Source organism: Phyllobates terribilis, unplaced genomic scaffold (genome assembly GCF_046119375.1).
Source record: "Phyllobates terribilis strain yellow unplaced genomic scaffold, ASM4611937v1 Scaffold_285__1_contigs__length_2463970, whole genome shotgun sequence".
Lineage (NCBI taxonomy): Eukaryota > Metazoa > Chordata > Amphibia > Anura > Dendrobatidae > Phyllobates > Phyllobates terribilis.
In genome coordinates, this window is record NW_027363045.1 from 1,553,007 (window position 1) to 1,572,500 (window position 19,494).

Genomic DNA, 19,494 nt, shown 5'->3' on the forward strand with positions numbered 1-19,494 from the left:
CATTTTCTCCTCTCCATTCTCTGTTGACCCCGACAATGCTCCTGATCAGTTGCAGCTCGAGCTCATTGAGCTACATTGTGACAGCGAGTTACGCAGTCGTCATCAACAGCTCTCTCTTGTTAACTTTTACCGCCAACTGGATAAGAGCCGGTTTCAAGAGATTCGAACATTGGCTAAGAAAACCCTGAGCTTGTTTGGCTCAACATATTTGTGTGAGAAGACATTCTCTGTTATGAACTTTAACAAGAACCGCGTGAGGACAAGACTAAGTGACTCTCACCTGCGTGACATTTTGCGCATCAAAACCACGGCCATTGAACCAGACCTAGTCTATGTGCTGCAGTCCAGATCCCAGTTTCACCCTTCACATTAGTGCAGGCTAGTTTCTTTTTTTTAATTGAGATTAATATGTTGTAAAATCTCAATTAATGTCAGTTGGATAGACAGTTATATATTTGAACACATGTATACTTGCTGTTATGTTCCTGTTCACATTTTTTGAACTTATAAGTTGACAGACAACCTTACATTACTTTGTGTAATGTACTTTAAAATGTTCCTGAGATATCTCAGTTTCCTGTTTTTATTATATTAAAGGGGTTGTCCAAGTTCAGAACCCAGACATACCCCCTTTTTCACCCAGGCAGCCCCCCTGCCATGGGCATCAAAGCATCTCATGCTCCGATGTGCTCCCTTGCCCTGTGCTATTTACAATGACACACTGCCGGTAGGAGGCTTCACCGGCTCTAATGTGCAGGCTTTAGCGCTGCTCTAGCTGGTTTACTGGTGATAAAGCCCGCCCATCAGTGCCGGTGACGTCACTGGGCTTTCTGCCAGCCCCGTGGAGAGCCGGGTATGTCACTAGAACTCCAGAAAATGCCTTTCCTCTGCGCAATTTAGTGCAGGGCAAAAGTAGGACATTGGAGCATAAACTGCTTCGATGCTCAAGTCGGGGAGGGGCTTCCTGGGTGAGAATGGGGGTATGTCTGGGTTAACCCCTTTAAGGCAGATTGATTAAACACCTGTTTAGATTTGTCATCCAAGTCACAAAATAAAAAGTATGCCGTTTTCAATAAACTTTGCAAAAAAAGTTTATTTGCATTCATTTTAATGGTCCAAAGAATGTCAAGCAAAATGATCGGCCCTCGCACATGTTCACTTCATCAAATTTGGCACTCTTAGAAAAAAGTTTGGACACCCCTGTCCTAAGTCATATGGCAAGGCTCGTTAAAGGGTCGATATTGACTTTTAGGATTACTTCCAAAAGGTGGCGCTAAAGTTCTAATACTCTTCCTCTCTGAAGAGACAATTTGCATATTTAATTGCCCAGAGGAGCATGCACGGCTTATACGTCTCCTCACTCTGACATGCCAGGCTTGGCTTGGCATTCTCCACAAGGAGAAACGCTAGCCCTTAGACCCCAACCACTCGGTACAAAACTCTCATCATTGGTGTACAGTGGGTATTCCCATCAAACAATATGGAAAGGAGGGGACCCATAATTTGTAAAGTCTGAATTTTGATAATGTTAAAAGTCTAAAGGAGAGAAAAAGAAATGTTCAGGTACAAGTTAAGGTACAACTCTACAAAGAAACCTGCAGTCAAAATTAGAACTTACTGTAATTTGCTACATGGAACCACAAATTCAGCCGCAATGTGAGGGTAAACAATCGTTCAGATGACCAGAAATAAGTGCTAAAAGCGGATGTGCCATCTTATCAAGTAGAAGTGCACCGCTCCCCAGCCTCCTCGCTGCCCGATTTATGGGGAGCAGTGCGCTCCTGCTTGATTGACAGCTTGGTGCAGCGGCATGTGTTGTGCGGCTTGTCCGAACTATGCGCTCTCTGGTGCTGCAAGCAGAGATCATTTTGCCTTTGCAGCATCTGGGAAGCAGCGGCACTGAAGCCGGCAGTGCGCTCCAGCCATCCAGCCAGCTTCGGGCAGTGCTTACAAGCTCTACTGGGAAGGACTTGTATTTTGCCACCGCAGAAGCAGAAAAGAATAAAATTAAATATACTTCCATTGTTGAGAATGGAAAGGATTTTTAATAACAAGTAAATTACTAAATTGCTTGATTTTACAAGAATTTTGCAATTTCACCACTTTAAGAATATTGGAATAACCCTTTAAACTTAGATGATATTCCACCATAACAATGGAAGGATCTGAGATCTCAGGACAATATAATTACTTACTAGGGGAAAAAGCCAAAGGTTGGGGCCAGGGTTGGAGGGCTTTTCCAAAACTCTTCTAGTAAATTCTGGACTATTTTCCCAAGATCTGAGTGCATAGTAAACTAAAAAAGGAGAAAATTGTTAAGATGTTAACAGCTGTAAACTCTCATCAGAAAGAATCATGTGGCTAATGCCATAATAACACCTAACATGATCAGAGATTCCTGGCGTAACACTGTGTTCCAAATTATTATGCAAATAATATTTTCTCAGATTTTCCCAAATTACCTATATGAATTGCAGTCATTGTAATTTTCCAGTCAAATAACTATTAGAGTACAATTGAAAGGTTTTTGTACAAACTGCCTATGATAACAGTATATTTAAAAAAAAACAAAAAAACACTCAAACTGCACTCAAAATGCATGTTCCAAATTATTATGCACAGCAGAGTTTTCAACCTTTTCATTTTAATAAAGAACAAAAAAATGGTCATTTTTGAAATTATAAGCATTAGCTGGTTATTACAAACTGAAATCAAACAGTTTTCAACTCAAAACTTTATTCTAGGTGATGTTACATTTGCACATAGGACCGCTTGTTCGAAAGGAGCTTCTGAACTCTCTCGTCCATTGAATTTGTCAGGTTTTGGATGGTTTCTGCTTCAATTGTTTTGCATGAGGACAGAATACCCTCCCAGAGCTGTTGCTTAGATGTGAACTGCCTCCCGCCACCATTGACACTCCTTTTGATGATGCTCCAGAGGTTCTCAATGGGGTTGAGGTCAGGGGAGCATGGGGGCCACACCATAAGTTTGTCCCCTTTTATGTCCATAGCAGCCAGAGATGCAGATGTGTTATGTGCAGCATGAGACGGGGCATTATTGTTCTGTTCATGATTGCAGTTTGTGAGCTCCGATCTCCTTCTATGGGTGAATTTCTTTGGGGTCTTGAATCCTCTGGCTGGTTAAAACACGTGAAAACAATCCTAGATGCTGGTATCTTCATTGCAAAGGTAAGATGTGTTGTATCTGTTCATATTCTACTGCTGCTTGTCTGATTTGTACTATTCTAGGCACGGACTGTACAAAAATGATCCTTTTAGTGCTGAGAATAAACGAGATTTGTAATTATATAAATGTGTAATATTTTACATTTAATTTGCACATATAGGCCGTGTCAGAAGAGGGCGCCAGCGTGCTCGTTCATTGTTCTGATGGATGGGACCGCACCGCTCAGGTCTGCTCTGTATCCAGTCTGTTACTTGACCCCTATTACCGAACCATCAGAGGATTTATGGTAAGAGGTTTTATTTCATATACTCTATGTACAGGTGGAGATTTACGGAGTTGATATTTTTTGCATAGTGTAACTTTTATTTTTCCCAATTACTATTAGGTGTTAATTGAAAAAGACTGGATTTCATTTGGACACAAATTTAATCACAGGTAACCCTGGTCACTGCACATATTTTGGAAAAGTCAAGCAGAGTCACTTATTTACAGAGGGCCTTTCACCAAATTTTTCATGTTGAACTGAAAACACGTTGTAGCTTCAGAGCAGAAAAAAAAAAAATTGTTAGTTCTTTTTTTATTTTGCATCTCTGTTGCAGGGATATTAACAATCAAAGTATTTGTCACCTAATGAGTTAATTTTCGTTACATCCAAGTGGGTGTTATCAGAGAGCTTTCACTGTGGGGCATGTACTTCTCCTTGTACGATGCTGTCCAATTATAAACAGGCAGCAAGATGCTAGAAAAAGAACACGTCCACACCATATCTTACAGCAGGTTTCTCAGTGTGTGGGTTATAATGAAAGCCCGGATCTCCTGGTCTAACCTCCTGCATGATTAGAATATCAACTGTATTCAAATCCCATCAATTAACACATTTCAGATATGGGCCCAGCAGTCAGTGTGGGGCTAGGGTCAGCACAGCTGAGTTTAGCTGTGTCACTTTCCAAATCTTCCATCAGCTCTCCTCCTCTCAGCAAAAGAGACAAAAAAAAACACCATACATTCTAATATAATATACTTACTGTAGTTTTTCTGTGCCATTCCCAGTCTCAGGCGGTTTTGGGAGCGCAGTCCACCTGAAAAAGATGTTGCATGCATATACCCCAATTGCATTGCTTCAGCATATTTTTTTTTTTTTTTTAAGGTATGGAAATTTAGATGGGGATCCCAAGGAGGTGTCCCCAGTGATAGACCAGTTCCTGGAATGTGTCTGGCAGCTCATGGAGCAGTTTCCCTGTGCGTTTGAATTTAATGAGAGATTCTTGGTCCACATACAACACCATATATACTCCTGTCAGTATGGAAACTTTCTGTGCAACTGCGAGAAGGAGAGGAAGGAACTGATATGAGAGAATATGTGCTCTGTGTATGGTCACTATAGGCTTGTAACAGAAATAGAATATGGATGGTTGACGTGTCCCTGATGCTGATCTGATCACACGGTGCCCCACAGTCTGGATAACAGCAATCACTTATAAACTGTGAAGGTTGAACCTTGGCAAAAAATTTTCAATAACTGTGCAGGAGAAAAATGTATAAAGTGATGGCATATTGGTAAGATATGCCATCACTTCAGGATTGGTGGGGGTGTCAGACCTTAGGGACGCCCACATATCCGGAGACTGAATGGGTATGTGAACCTAAACCATTTCAGTTTTTTCCTGCCCATCTGGGTTGCTGGCATCGCTGGCAGTGCCACTGTACAGAGAAACATAAGAATGGTGAAATCAAAATGCCAATAATAAAATAAGATGGGTACATGGATTTAAGAATTGCACAGTTCCTGATGTAACCAATGGTCCACTAGAAGATACTTCTTGAAGATATTCTCTGTCCTGAGTAATGTTGAAATCTTGTAGATCTTCTTTCCCAGTCACAAAATTTCCTAACCTGCACGTCAGTAGCCAAGGACATGAGATACATCCTTGTAACTAGAGGATCATGGCTTTAAAGAGATATTCTTAAAATATCAAGCTCTCATTGAGGCCTCATTCAGACATCCGTATCCACATGTACGTGTTAATGCTAATGCTATTCACATGCCTGTGTATTTTCATGGACTATGTGTCTGTGCAAAACTCACGGAGACATGTCTGTTTTTTCTTCCATTATCACAGATGAAAAAGACCTATACAAGTCTATGGGTCCATAGACAGCCCACGGATGGCATCATGGTGCTGTCCGAGATTAAAGGGGTTGTCCAGTACTTTATATTACCCCCCCTCCCCCAATGTGTCTCCCCGGGGCCTCTAAGGATTTTTGTAATTACCTTCCGTTGCAGATAATGCCTGTGAGTGGCGCTATCACTGGCCGCTCACAGGCATCACATGACCCCCGGCTGCAGCCGGCTTTGACATCCGCCGATGTCGCTGGCAGCAGCCGGGGGTCTCTGTCTTCCGCGTTCCAGGTAGATGCCAGACTGTGGGCGGAGTTACCCCCCCACATCACACCCGGCATCCACCGCACGCTCTGCCTCTCCCCATTCATTGGGAAAGCGCGGTGGATGCTGGGTGTGACGCGTGGGGAGGAGGTGTAACCCTGCCCACAACCCAGCAGCCACCGTAGGGACCCCAGCGCCGAGTCACGCCTCACTTGTCGTGACATCAGCGTGGGGTCACGTGATGCCTGTGAGCGGCCACCGATAGCGAAGCTCACAGGCATTATCAGCAACGCAAGCTAATTACAAAAAGTCTTAGGGGCCCCGGGGGGATACATTGGGGGGGTAATATAAAGTACTGGACAACTTCTTTAACATTACAAAGCATAGGAGAAACTTTATAACATATTTATCCATACGAGAAGAACACTGATAACACAATGATGGTAAAATGGACACACTGATACCATTTTTTCACATACCTGTTTAAACCTGTACATGTGAATGAGGCCTTCTGCTGATCACTGAAGAGCCCCATTCTCAGCATCGCTAAAAGTCCCATCGGTCAGACCTCCAGCATTCAGAAAGTTATCTCCTAACCCTTTACAGCAGTGGTTCTCAACTCCAGTCCTCAGGACCCACCAACAGGCCATGTTTTCAGGATTTCCTTAGTATTGCACAGCTGATAATTGCATCACCTGCACAGGCTATAATTCCATCACCTGTGCAATACTAAGGAAATCCTGAAAACATGATCTGTTGGTGAGTCCTGAGGACTGGAGTTGGGGAACACTGCTGTAAAGGGACTGTCAGTACAGAAGGACTGTTCAAATCAAGTACAGGCGCTCGGTGCACCGTGGTGGGGCCAAGCAGTTCAGTGCATCTTTCCATCTACTTTTTGGAAACGGATTTTCCAATTTTGACTATGAAGCTACACAGCTACTATACAAAGAAACACTGAAAGCTATAGAACTTGTGGCTCATTCATATAAGAGAATCAGGCACAGTTTCACCAGTTTGGTCAGTGTCAGTTTTTATCATTAGAGTTTGGCCTGAGCTTCAGTTTCTTCATCTTTTTCCATCAAACAGACCTGGAAAACTGGACAGCGCTCAGATGGCAATTAATTGTTGGCCGATTTTTTTTTTCACTGACCCATGGATGTGCATTGTTAATTTTGACCTGACACTCAGATAACTATCGTACATTTTGCCACGATTTTCCGTCTCTCAAACAATCACAGATATGTGAATGGCCCCATTCACTCTTCTAGGTACAAGTGCTATCTGGAAATAACACAAATAGGACTCGTACACAAAAAATGTCCGTCTGAATGAGCCCTTAGTGTTAGTGCAGGTTGCAGTGGTGACGGGTATATTTGCAGCTCTCATAATCTCAATATATCAGTGATGCAATCATCATCTTCCAGAATTCAGGAGAGGACCTACTCCCTCTGGTCTTACCTGTGGAAGCAGCGGTTGGATTACATGAACCCTCTGTACAGAGCAGATCACAGTCAGACCCAAGGAACTCTGAGACCACACACCACTCCATGCCACTTCAGGTAAGAGGTTATTCTGATTCCTCCTCTGCACTGAATAAAGCAGCAGAACTCTAACACACCATATACTTATCATTCATATATAGAAACATCAACCCTAACTTTACAGGTGAAAGAAGCGGGGTGACGTATCATGAGCCCAATGTGTCCTTCAGTGGTGAAATCCAAGGCCCAACACTCTTCCCACTTGTGACCATGGTCTACATTTAGGGGTTGCGTCAGAGCTCACTCGTCAGTTCTATCTTCTGCCTGGCACAAATCAATTCACTTTAGACAGATTTACTGACATCTATGACAGCTTGTGACACGGTGATTCATTTTGCACATATTTAGACTGCGATAAAGTATTGATCTTTGGGGGTCAGACCGCTGGGACCCCCAACAATCCCCAGGAGGTTCTGTAGAGCAAGCTTTGAACAGAGCAGAGGTGGAGCATGTACATCTCTACTCCATTCATTCTCTGTGGAACTGACCCCTAGCGATCAATTCCTAAATCCTGTTGATAGGGGATTACTTATATACTTGGTACAACCCCTTTAATAGGGCATGCGTATGTCCCTGATCGGGAACTTTCTATATAAACGCATAATATAAAGTCGAGTTTGGGTCAGGAGACCTGAAGCCAGTCTTTGCATTGAAGCATACTCAGACCGCAAAACACACGTGTGAATCCAGGCAAAAGCTGTTTTCTTTTTGTTTGCCTGTACAAAACAGACCAATTTTGCAAGTGTGTTAGATCCAATTTTCGGGCATATTTAGTCCACATGTCCGTTTTTAATAATGGTTTTGCCATATGCAAAAACAACGTGACAGAGGTTTCCCAAGCTTCTTCAAGTACCCAGTCAGTGAAAATGAAGAATAGCAGTAGGATGCAACTTGGATGTCCGCAAATAAGGTCAATGTAGGGGATGTCTCTGTTTATATACAGACCATCAGTCAGCAAAATAACAGAACGGACATGTGAATAGTGTAAGGATAGGATGTGTCAGTGTGCTGTCCGAGTAATGAGGCCCAACTTGCCACCACATATTTTCACTGATCTGAAGTCACCAGCCATAGATCAGCCACTGAGGGACTCATTAGGACTCGCTCACATTGCCACGTAACACGGCCGAGTGCTAGTGCTATGTGATGTTTTATCGGATAGCACTTGGACCAATAATATACTATGTTATCCGAGTGCAGTCTGATGTACGTGCACAGAGACAATGGAGAAGATGGAAAAATTAAGTCCTCCATCTTCTCCACACCTGTGCTGCAATTCTTCCATGTGAGAAAATTGGATCACACTCAGAGTTAAAGCAGAGTGTCATTAGCATAATCGGCCCAATTCTCTGGCATGGGAGAATATACAGCATTGTGAGCTAGCCCTTCATGTGTGTACCATGAGCTAGGACGTCTTAAGAACATATATCATGAGAATTGCTCGATGATAATCTTCTGTACTTGTGCATATACTAACTCTTCAGACTTATTTTTCACCATGGAAGGTTTTGGAGGGGCCTCTATAACCGATTTGAGAAAGGAATGCACCCTCGCCAGTCAGTCACTGATTTTCTACAGGCAGTAAAAGAAGAGACGCAGCAGCTGGAGGAGGAAATGGAGTTCATGGAGTAGGTGTGGTAGAAATACTGAAAATCCAGCTTCCTGGCCTATATGTTTTTGATGTTTATACCTCCGCTTAGGTTTCAGTGTAAACCAATTCAGCTTTTAATGGTGACTGAGAAACAATTTTAAATGATTATATATAGAAACCCTGCACAAGATAAAAAAGAGGCAATCATTTTTAGCCGATGCCCTACGTCTTTGGTGTTCTCCAACACAATAACTGGAAGAGAGCACCATTAAAGGGAATCTGTTACCAGGTTTTTGCTACCCATCTGAGTGCAGCGCAATATAGGGGCAGAGGCCCTGATTCCAACAATCTGTCACTTACTGGGCTACCTGCTGTCATTTTGATAAAATTACTGTGTTATCTGCAGCAGACCCCGCCCACATCACTGATTGGCAGTTTTCTGACTGCTGAGCTCTGTATAACCCCGCCCACACCACTGATTGGCCACTTTGTGTATACTACATTTGCGGAAAGCTGCCAATCAGTGATGGGGGCGGGGTTGTACAGAGCTTATGAATATGTAGGACTACCTGGCAGCAGGTTTACTAGTCCCCAATGATAATCTGCTTGCTGATAAAATAGTGATTTTATAAAAACTACAGCAAGCAGACCATTAAGTGACACATCACTGTAACCAGGGTCTCTACCTTGTGTCTTTTCAATGTCAGTAATGCCTGAGCACTGTGGCGTTATGGCTTTCTTATGGCACCAGAGAAGTTTGTTCATTGGTATAAAGTTTTCAAGTAAAGGTTCATTTAGGCAGGCCAATAATTGGGTTAGGGAGCGTTCCCTCATTCCCAACTGTTGGCTGCCTAAACAGGCCATCAAACATCCAATGGAGGGGCAAAACATTCATTGGTGTGATAATTTTTGAGCAAGTTTAAAAATTATCATTAGCAGCACATTGTCCTGTGTAAACGAGAAATGTGCTGACGATAACATAAGTGCGGCCGGCCTTACTAAACAGACCATTAAACCACTGCTGATCGACTTGCGTGTAGAGGTTACATTAACATGCCCTAACCCAATGTAACTTTTGCTCTTGTCTAACAATTTTTCCTTTAGAGATTAACAAAACTGGAAACTCGAGAGTCAAATGAAACCTACAAGAATCTCAATGACCAGCCAAAAATCCACAACTTCCAGATATGCATCACCAAACACTCTCCGGGTAATACGCCCCAAGATTACAGCACCAACCTGAAGCTGTTTCCCTCTCGTAGTCCATCCCAAGGTGAGGAGGACTCGGCCCTGATCCTAACCCAGGACCATTTGAAGAGCTCGGACCCCGACCTGTCGGCTAACAGTGACCAGGAATCTGGGGTGGAGGACTTGAGCTGCCGGTCTCCGAGTGGTGGAGACTCGTTACCCAGCGAGGACAGTGGGAAGGATCCCGATTCAGATGAAGCAGTGTTCCTGACTGCTTAGAGGTCTTATTAACCACTTGCTATTATATTAGTGCTTCTATTTATTTATAGGGAGTGATGTAAGCTGGGAGGGATATACTGGGGGAAAAAAAAACATATCGACTTTGTTCACATGTATCAGTGGTAGTTTGTGCAGCGGAGACCAGATACTAATGTCCTATATAGTCGGTCTGATCCAGGCAATTGAACGACTGACAATTGGAAAAGTGCATACACAGGTTGACGAAACAATGGCGGGGACACAATGATCGCTAATAATCTGGTATCCTGTTATCAGCAGCACGTCTCCTGTTTACACTGAGTAATGTGCTGCCGTTAAGAATTTTAATGAATGCATAAAATGTATCGCACCCAATGAAACGGTGCTTTCCTGGTTTGTCTGCCGATTGTGGTCCTGGTTAGATGGGCCAATAATCGTATGTTGGAATGATTCCTATGAGCGCTCGTTCATCGTTTATTGGCTCTACGCCTTAAGTGCGTGTCTGCAGCCTCCGGGAATATTCAGAAACAGTTATCTTTTTTTAAGAGCCAACCTTATAATGCATTTTGTTTCCTTTCATGATTTCAAACCACATGTCCGTGGAGCACGAATCCTGTCCCAATATATTTGTATATTTAAGGTTTGTCATTGACAAAGGTGCCCTGTACTGGAAATATGGACACTTACATGGTTTTCGGGTTTAGGTCCACTGTGTGAAAGATCTGAATGTGCTTTGCTTCTGTGTAAGTTGCTGGTAGACTAATGGTGGTCATCCAGGATCTGACATTGGGTATTAATCCCCTACCTCCTAGTTATGTTAGGCATGACTATCACATGTAAGGTTCTTGCCACCTGGCCGAGAAAAGTTCGAAAAAAAGGACGCAAGCATAAACTGTTTGGCCTGTGACCACAGCAATTTACAGGAAAACAATGTGATTTTCGTCACATGATTAAAACCATGACCCAATGTCTATGGCTGAATAATCCCTTAAAGACTAATGTTTTGTGCTATGGTATACCATCGGTCCGATCTTCTGTAACTTTATACTGTTTCCACATAGACTGCCAATGAAACAAAACTTCAGAATCTCATTTGGAGACTTTAAAGGGGCGGTCCAAGACTTTATTGAAGGCCTATACTTGATCATCAATGTCTGATTGATAGTGCGTGCTGTAGCTGTTCCTGTGTGAACGGTGGCCAGAAATGCTCAGGTGCCGAGCTCTGTTGACGGAGTACTACATATCGGCCACCCATTCAAATCATTAGGGGGCAGATGTGTAGTACGCAGCCGCAGCCACTATTCCCTCCACAGAGCTCTGCAGTGCAGCTCCGCTAATGAGCACCCCAATTGATCAAACATTGATGACTTATCTTAAAGAGGTGGTCACTACATTGTATAATGCCCCCATCAAATTACACCTTTTAAATACCTGCAGCCGGGGTCACGTGATGCAGACTGAGCAGTCAGCAATAGCGCCACCCACAGGTACATATGGAAGCAGGAGGTATTTACAAAAACATTTATTTAGTTAACATGTGTAAATCGATGGGGTCATTATACAATGTATACAATGTAGTGGACCACCTCTTTAAAGAAAGGCCATCAATGTTAAAGTCCGGGACAACCCCTTTAATTATTAATCGGTATCGGTACAGATCTATTAGACTTTTCAGAACTTCAAATTAGGTCCATCCTTCAAACAGATGCCAAAAAGTACAGTATGCTGCAAACTTTAATGGAAGCATTCCTGTATGAATACAATATTGGAGGAAATAAAGAAAAAAAAACAAAAAGCTTTGGCACTTTTATGTAGGTCTCCATAATATAGTGGGGAGAGACTTTCTTATTGACTTATATAAGTGAGGTAGAGCAGTAACCCCAAACAAATTGAAAAATCAGCTGTGGTCCCTATAGGATGGCCCTACACATTGCATTTCCCAGCACTTTTTTGAGAATACATTGGGGTGGAAAAATAAGATACCACTATTGAAAAGCGAAAATAAAAGCCGATAATAAGAATTTATAGTCCAGAATTTACTGGTCACTTTTGTATTTCTGTAGGAATTCCAGCTCTGTACGTTGCAGATATCCGGCCCATCAGCGGATTAGCGGGGTCCCGCGTACTTGAATCCTTGCATGTTATCTGGGGGCTAAGAGCCATAGGGGTCTCTCTAAGTGCTTCCGACACTGGTTTTCAGAAAACGTACTGATCCTTTTATATTCGTGCTGCAAGGTAGTTCCATGTGGGGTCTCAGCGTCACATTACTGGGCTAGTACTAATATGGTGTGTAGTATCCCCCCGCCATCCTTTACGTGTCTGACTGCTGCATAGCGGACGGCTGCCATCTTGAATGCTCATTGAAGCTGCTATTAGGTTTTTTTTGTAAATTGCATGGATAATCTTACCAGAATAATCGTTCTCACTTCTTGACTTGTCGGCTCATTGTGATCAATATCATATTGGTTTTCTAGACGAGTTTACAAGCGCTTGTAGTGCTACAATACAAGAACAAAGCTCCTAGATGTAATAGGAAGATCATCATAAAATGACCGTCCCTCCAACTGCAGATTCCAAAATCTTCTGAAGATGCAGCTTATAAGTGAGGTCCGTGATGGTCAGAAGCAGCGTCTTCTTCCCATGATCTGTGCCTGGGGTGGGAGCCCAGCGATGTAGGGGCTGAGCCGCAGTAACAGACATGGGGCCGTGTCTGCGGGGGAAGGTGGGGAATAGAGTTTTCATTTTCTAATCCAGGACAACCCTTTTAAAAGTAGAACTCCCAAAAACAATGAAAGGGAAAGCCTCTTAAAGGGACACTAATCCTCCAAATGAATGAGGGCAAAAAATATAGCAGCTCTTACTTGTGTCCAGTCTGAACATGATCCTAAAAGAGATGGGGCCAGAGTGATCAAGAGCGGCGCTGTTCACATTGGTCTTGATGAGGAGGTGTGCTGGAGTCAGACAGACGCTCACGGTTCATGAAAAGGTGCATGCTTCTTCCTGAATTGAGAACGCACCGTGGGGCAATAAACAAATCTGCAACATGTGAATGAGATTTTGTGGCTATTTATGGTACAAAGATTTAAAAAAATAATTCTGCACAAGCGCTGTGTGTGAACAAACCCCAACGGTGGAGCCGCAGGTCTTTTGGGAGTTCTCCTTGATTGCAAAGGGTTTTGTGTGTTTTTTTTTTATATATATTATTTATGGTTTATTTATTGATGCCATCATTGCTTATTTTTGTGACAAGTATAATAAAATCATGATCTATTTTTTTATTTTGTGTTGCATATTTTGGCTGTAATTTATATGCAGAAATTGATTTTTGTTTTAAGATATTTTAAAGTATGTTGTCAAGCAATATTACCCTAATTGTGACTATATCAATACAAAGTACGTATGTGTAGCACCCTGAGGATTCGGCTGCTACAGGGGTATTGCACCTCAACCCAGAGGTGTGATATTCCACTCCCGGGTAAGGATGGAGTGTGGAACTGAGCTCAGTTAGCTGCATGCACTACACACATCCCATTTCCGGAGGGCAGACCAACGGTACTCCCACTTAGAAATGTGCAGGTACGATCGAGTCTGTCCTTGGCTGGAGTGGGAGGGGGGTGGAACATCCCAGTAGTGTAGGGGCAGATAGGGGGAGCAGTCTGGGTAGTGCTAGGAGCTCATTGGGTGCTGGTCACCTGAGCTCACACATAGAGGGAGTATATAAGGTGGGAACCATCTAAGATCAGGGTCAGTCAGTCAGTCAGTCAGTCAGTCAGTCAGCCAGTCTTTGCAGAGGAGTCTTCTTGCTGAGTCAGAGGAAGAGAGCAGAGAAGCAGAGCAGCTCCAAGGCCCAGAGAGAGAGAGGAGAAAGAAAGACCCAGAGGGGGAGACAGAAGGAACTCTGAGAGCCCAAATCAGACCAAAGGGTGAAGAGTTGGCAACAGGGTACCGGATCCCAAGCTGGTGGAGGCTACAGCACACCTCAGCCAGAGACCGGAGGTCGTGGGCAGCATCTGCCACGACCACCCACCATATCCACCCGGAAGGCAGACCACGAGTAGGGTCAGGGAACCCAGAGACAAGGGTTTACCACCAAAAGGCCCGAGGGAGCCGGACATAGGTGGATCCCTGGTGGGGAAGGCCAGAGACGAGGACAGGACAGAAAGGGAGCTCAGAACCACGCTCCAGAATTACTTGGGGGTTGGCCGAGTCCAGGACCTGGTGGACGCAGCACGGCTCGGGTGGTCACTCAAGGCCGGAGTGACCGGAACATCTGCAGTAAGTAAAAACCCTGAACTGCACAACCGACTCTGTCTCTCATTACCATCCTCTCTGCACCTCTACAACCACCATCCTCTGCACCTGACCCCCTGAGGCTATACCCCTCCCGTTGGGGGTTATACTACCTGAGCTGCGCACACACCATCAGCCTCAGTGGACCCTGCTGCAGCGGCGGCCGTAGTGACCGCAATTCAACGGGTGGCGTAGTCGACATAAAGAACTTTAGTAACATCAGTAAGGACTGCCACACACTGAGCTTGACACCCTGGGCACGGACCGGGTCACAGCCACTCGGAGACTACAACCCCCATCTGATCCGGCTCCGGGTATTCCCCTAAAGAATATGGCCCAGGGGGCGCGTCAACTTTGGCGTAGTCGGCAGGATTACGTGCCCGCAACAACCGGGTACTGCGTGCCTGAAGAAAAGTACAAGTTTACCTCAAAAAGAAGTCTCCCGCCGGTTCCGGAGGATCCCCGCCATCGGACTCCATCACAGATCGATTCCCGCCGGTTGTCCGCCATTAACAGCTTTTTCCCGCCATCTGCAGAGTTTCCCGCCACTGGGAGACGATTCCCGCCATTTCCAAAGGTTTCCCGCCTTGGCAGAGCGGACGCCATTATGGGCGTGCCAGAGGATGGCAAGAGGCCGCCTCCCATCGTGGGCCAGGACCGAAAATGGCGCCAAAAGTGGAAACCGCCCCCACCAACAGAGACTGTGATGCTAGAGGTGTCGGTCAGCGTGAAAGAACAGCCCCTGGAGCTGACAGTCACCAAGTTGCCCCGGGACCGCCCTCGAAGGGGGAGGAGACAGAACAAGAGAGCAAAGATGGGTGTCGCCTGGAGCAGTCTGGAGAGAGCGCACCCGGAGACAAGAAGCAAAGAGAAAGCACACCCGGAGATGGAGGGAGAGCCAGGCAGCACCGACCCAGTGGTCAGGAGCCTGTTGCCGGTCGCCACTCCAGAAGGCCTGCTGGAGATTCTAGCACAGCTCCCCCGAGATCGGGAGTGTGCACAGACTGCGCTGGAGGGCCTCGCACGGAGGATGGCCCGGGTGCAGCGAGAGACGTTGGCAGAATGGAGCCGTGAGATGGCCCAGCAGACAAGAACCCGTCAGCGGAGCACGCCACCCGAGACGAGGAGACAGACCTCCTCTGAGGATGGCGCAGGAGGACTGAAGGCCGGAGACGGCGCCGAGAAGGGAGCCGAACGAATGGAGGCAGGTAAAGGGGACGTCTCTACCCCAAGCCGGGAAACCGCGTACCTGCCCCAGCTCCCCGTCGCAGAGCCCGAAGTACCCCCTGCCGTGCCCGTCGCTGCAACGTCACCGCCGCAGACTAGGCCTCAAGCAGAAGCCGCGACCCCTGTGACGTCACACGCCTCGACCTCGAGCGTGACCAAGCAGGAAGTACCATCGGCCTGGTCGCAAGGCCTAGTACCCCCGGGCGCCGCAATACCAACAGCGCCCCCTACCTCCGCGGAGCCCCCGGCCTGGTCGCAGGGCCAAGTAACACAGGGCGCCGCCGTCCTTACGGTGCCCTTTACTTTCAAAGTGCCCCAAGCCTGGTCGCAAGGCCTGGGCAACCCGGGCGCCGCTACCACCACAGCGCCCGTAACATCAAGAGTGCCGCACCTGGGCGAAAATCTATTTGCCCAGCACACGTGCCCGGACGGGCAGCCCTTCGTATGGCCCCAGGAATACATCCAGCTGGAGCTGCAAAAAGCAAGGGCCATGTGCGAACCCCTGATCCCGGCTCCAAAGCCCGTAAAGAGGATCTCGCCCCCGCTAGAAGAGGCCCAGTTTGAGTGGGACCCCACCGGAGAAGACCTCATGGGGTTCACTCAGGAGACTCGGGCAGCCGCAGCGGAGCGTGCCGAGTGCTGCCGCCAGCAGCTCGAGGTCTTTGAGAGGGAGCGGAGAGAGAGGCGGGTCCGGGAACAGCAAGCCCAAATAAGGAGCGCGGAGCAGAAGAGCCGGACCAGGAGAGACCCCCGTGCAGCGCATAGTCCCCGTACCATCGGGACTGTAATAAAGTTCAATCTGCAGCATGGGTGGGGTTTCATCAGGGATCACCGCACCCCAGGCGACGTCTTCGTGACCAGGAGAGACGTTGAGTCCCACCTACCGGAGGGACACAGAGGTCGTGACCTTTATATAGGGGACGAGGTCACCTTCACCCGGCACAAGTGTGCCAAAGGACCCTACGCCCTCCATGTGCATCGCCTGACGGAGGAGGAGCTGCGGTGTGAGGAGGAGCAAGAGGACCCGGATGGGTCTGAACCAGAACCTGGAACCAATCACAAAGAAAGAGCAGGAGGACGCCGTCGTTGAGTACGGTAGAGAAGAGACTGTATATAGTTACCCGTCGGGGTACCAAAAACTGTTGCTGCTGTTATAGTCCCCGTTGGGACCAGCGAATTGAACTGTTACCCGTGTGTCCCTATTCCTAATACCTGGCCGAGGACTGAGAGCGGCCATATCCCCTTTGTATATAGTTGCGCTTCTTAAAGCGCCCCCTACTGGTTTTATGGGAAAGCCGTATTTTTTTCTGCAAGAGACAATTGCACTTTTCCCGGTCACACGTTGCACAGTGACCGGAGGAGGAACAGAAGCAAGAAGAGTTTGCAAGAATGTTATTTATGAAAAAAAAAAAAAGTTTTATGATATATATATATGTGAAGTTTTATATGTTTATGATGTTTAAAAAAAAAAAAAAAATTGTATGTTTGGTATGTTTTATTGTCTTACAGCCCGAGGACGTGCTGTGATTTACCAGGGGGGAATGTAGCACCCTGAGGATTCGGCTGCTACAGGGGTATTGCACCTCAACCCAGAGGTGTGATATTCCACTCCCGGGTAAGGATGGAGTGTGGAACTGAGCTCAGTTAGCTGCATGCACTACACACATCCCATTTCCGGAGGGCAGACCAACGGTACTCCCACTTAGAAATGTGCAGGTACGATCGAGTCTGTCCTTGGCTGGAGTGGGAGGGGGGTGGAACATCCCAGTAGTGTAGGGGCAGATAGGGGGAGCAGTCTGGGTAGTGCTAGGAGCTCATTGGGTGCTGGTCACCTGAGCTCACACATAGAGGGAGTATATAAGGTGGGAACCATCTAAGATCAGGGTCAGTCAGTCAGTCAGTCAGTCAGCCAGTCTTTGCAGAGGAGTCTTCTTGCTGAGTCAGAGGAAGAGAGCAGAGAAGCAGAGCAGCTCCAAGGCCCAGAGAGAGAGAGGAGAAAGAAAGACCCAGAGGGGGAGACAGAAGGAACTCTGAGAGCCCAAATCAGACCAAAGGGTGAAGAGTTGGCAACAGGGTACCGGATCCCAAGCTGGTGGAGGCTACAGCACACCTCAGCCAGAGACCGGAGGTCGTGGGCAGCATCTGCCACGACCACCCACCATATCCACCCGGAAGGCAGACCACGAGTAGGGTCAGGGAACCCAGAGACAAGGGTTTACCACCAAAAGGCCCGAGGGAGCCGGACATAGGTGGATCCCTGGTGGGGAAGGCCAGAGACGAGGACAGGACAGAAAGGGAGCTCAGAACCACGCTCCAGAATTACTTGGGGGTTGGCCGAGTCCAGGACCTGGTGGACGCAGCACGGCTCGGGTGGTCACTCAAGGCCGGAGTGACCGGAACATCTGCAGTAAGTAAAAACCCTGAACTGCACAACCGACTCTGTCTCTCATTACCATCCTCTCTGCACCTCTACAACCACCATCCTCTGCACCTGACCCCCTGAGGCTATACCCCTCCCGTTGGGGGTTATACTACCTGAGCTGCGCACACACCATCAGCCTCAGTGGACCCTGCTGCAGCGGCGGCCGTAGTGACCGCAATTCAACGGGTGGCGTAGTCGACATAAAGAACTTTAGTAACATCAGTAAGGACTGCCACACACTGAGCTTGACACCCTGGGCACGGACCGGGTCACAGCCACTCGGAGACTACAACCCCCATCTGATCCGGCTCCGGGTATTCCCCTAAAGAATATGGCCCAGGGGGCGCGTCATATGTAAAGTAGTTTATTCCGTAATGTGCAATTAGAATATTTTTGTAAACTCCCTTGTGTTGTGTGTGTGCTGGTGTGTATAGATTAGATTGGGCCTCTGTCCTTTACGGACATAGCATTAGAGTCATTTATGCTGCACTTATAGAAGATGCTAAAGAATTACACTACAGGTTTTTTAATACAATTTTCTTTTCTTTTTTAAAGCAATACTTTACTCACCCTCTCTGGGTCTAATGCAGAGTGTCAGCTATTTGTCACATTGACAGCGCTGCAGCCAGTCAGTGAGTTCAGTGACTCTGAGCAAGTAGTGCCGTTAACTCGGGCAAAGCTGCTGATCTCAGTTATTGGTTGCAGCGCTGTCGACGTGAGGCCAAAGGACAGTAACAGACACTGGGAGCAGTGGCAGAGACCCTGTGCTGGACCCAAGGAAGGTGACTAGTGCACAGTTACAAAAAAACAGCTGCACCAACGGGTTAAAGGAAAATCCCTTTAACCCTCAACTGGTGAGGTGGGGGTTGCCACACCCCAGGGAATTTTTGTTCGGCTGCCATTCATTGAAAAATGCTGGTATGAGGATACGTGTCTCACTAGCTTCCATCCATTTGTGGGTGTCAAAAATTTGTTACACTCATATGCAATCAATCGCCAATAAGAAAACGATTAAAACAAACGTGATCTTCGCATTTTCTGTAAAAATAAGAGATTTCTAAACACTGGGGTATAGGAAACCCCACCTCACCAGTTGCGTGACAAAAACCCCACCTCACCAGTTGAGGGTTAATGAAGCAGATAATCTGGCACAGATCAGCAATGGAATGGGGAATTTTACAAGATCAGAAGCAAGAAACTGAGCAGAAAATTAGGAAATTACCCTGATAACATTTTGAATTAGCAGCTTGTTTTTGGGCTCTCTATACCAATCCAAGGGAGGTTTGTATACTTTATGACGGACATGTAATAATTCAGAATATTTGATGATTTGGAATTTATTAGATCCCCCAGGTGAATTACCCCAATACTATAAAATGGACATAAATGACACATAAATCTGTGCGGT

At 46.3% G+C, this 19,494-nt stretch overlaps 2 protein-coding genes across 2 annotated transcripts in view; one reads left to right on the forward strand and one right to left on the reverse strand.

Annotated features, from left to right (window-relative positions):
* LOC141220372 (uncharacterized) overlaps positions 1–19,494 on the reverse strand; it is a 796,264-nt gene that overhangs the window by 345,397 nt on the left and 431,373 nt on the right. The gene's annotated exons all lie outside the window — the stretch shown is intronic.
* Positions 3,075–8,740, forward strand: LOC141220365 (phosphatidylinositol-3-phosphate phosphatase MTMR7-like). The gene is made up of 4 exons (XM_073666287.1): positions 3,075–3,188; positions 3,347–3,472; positions 6,994–7,128; positions 8,616–8,740. The coding sequence occupies exons 1-4, from the start codon at positions 3,102–3,104 to the stop codon at positions 8,634–8,636; spliced, it is 369 nt and encodes a 122-aa protein (XP_073522388.1). The 5' UTR covers positions 3,075–3,101; the 3' UTR covers positions 8,637–8,740.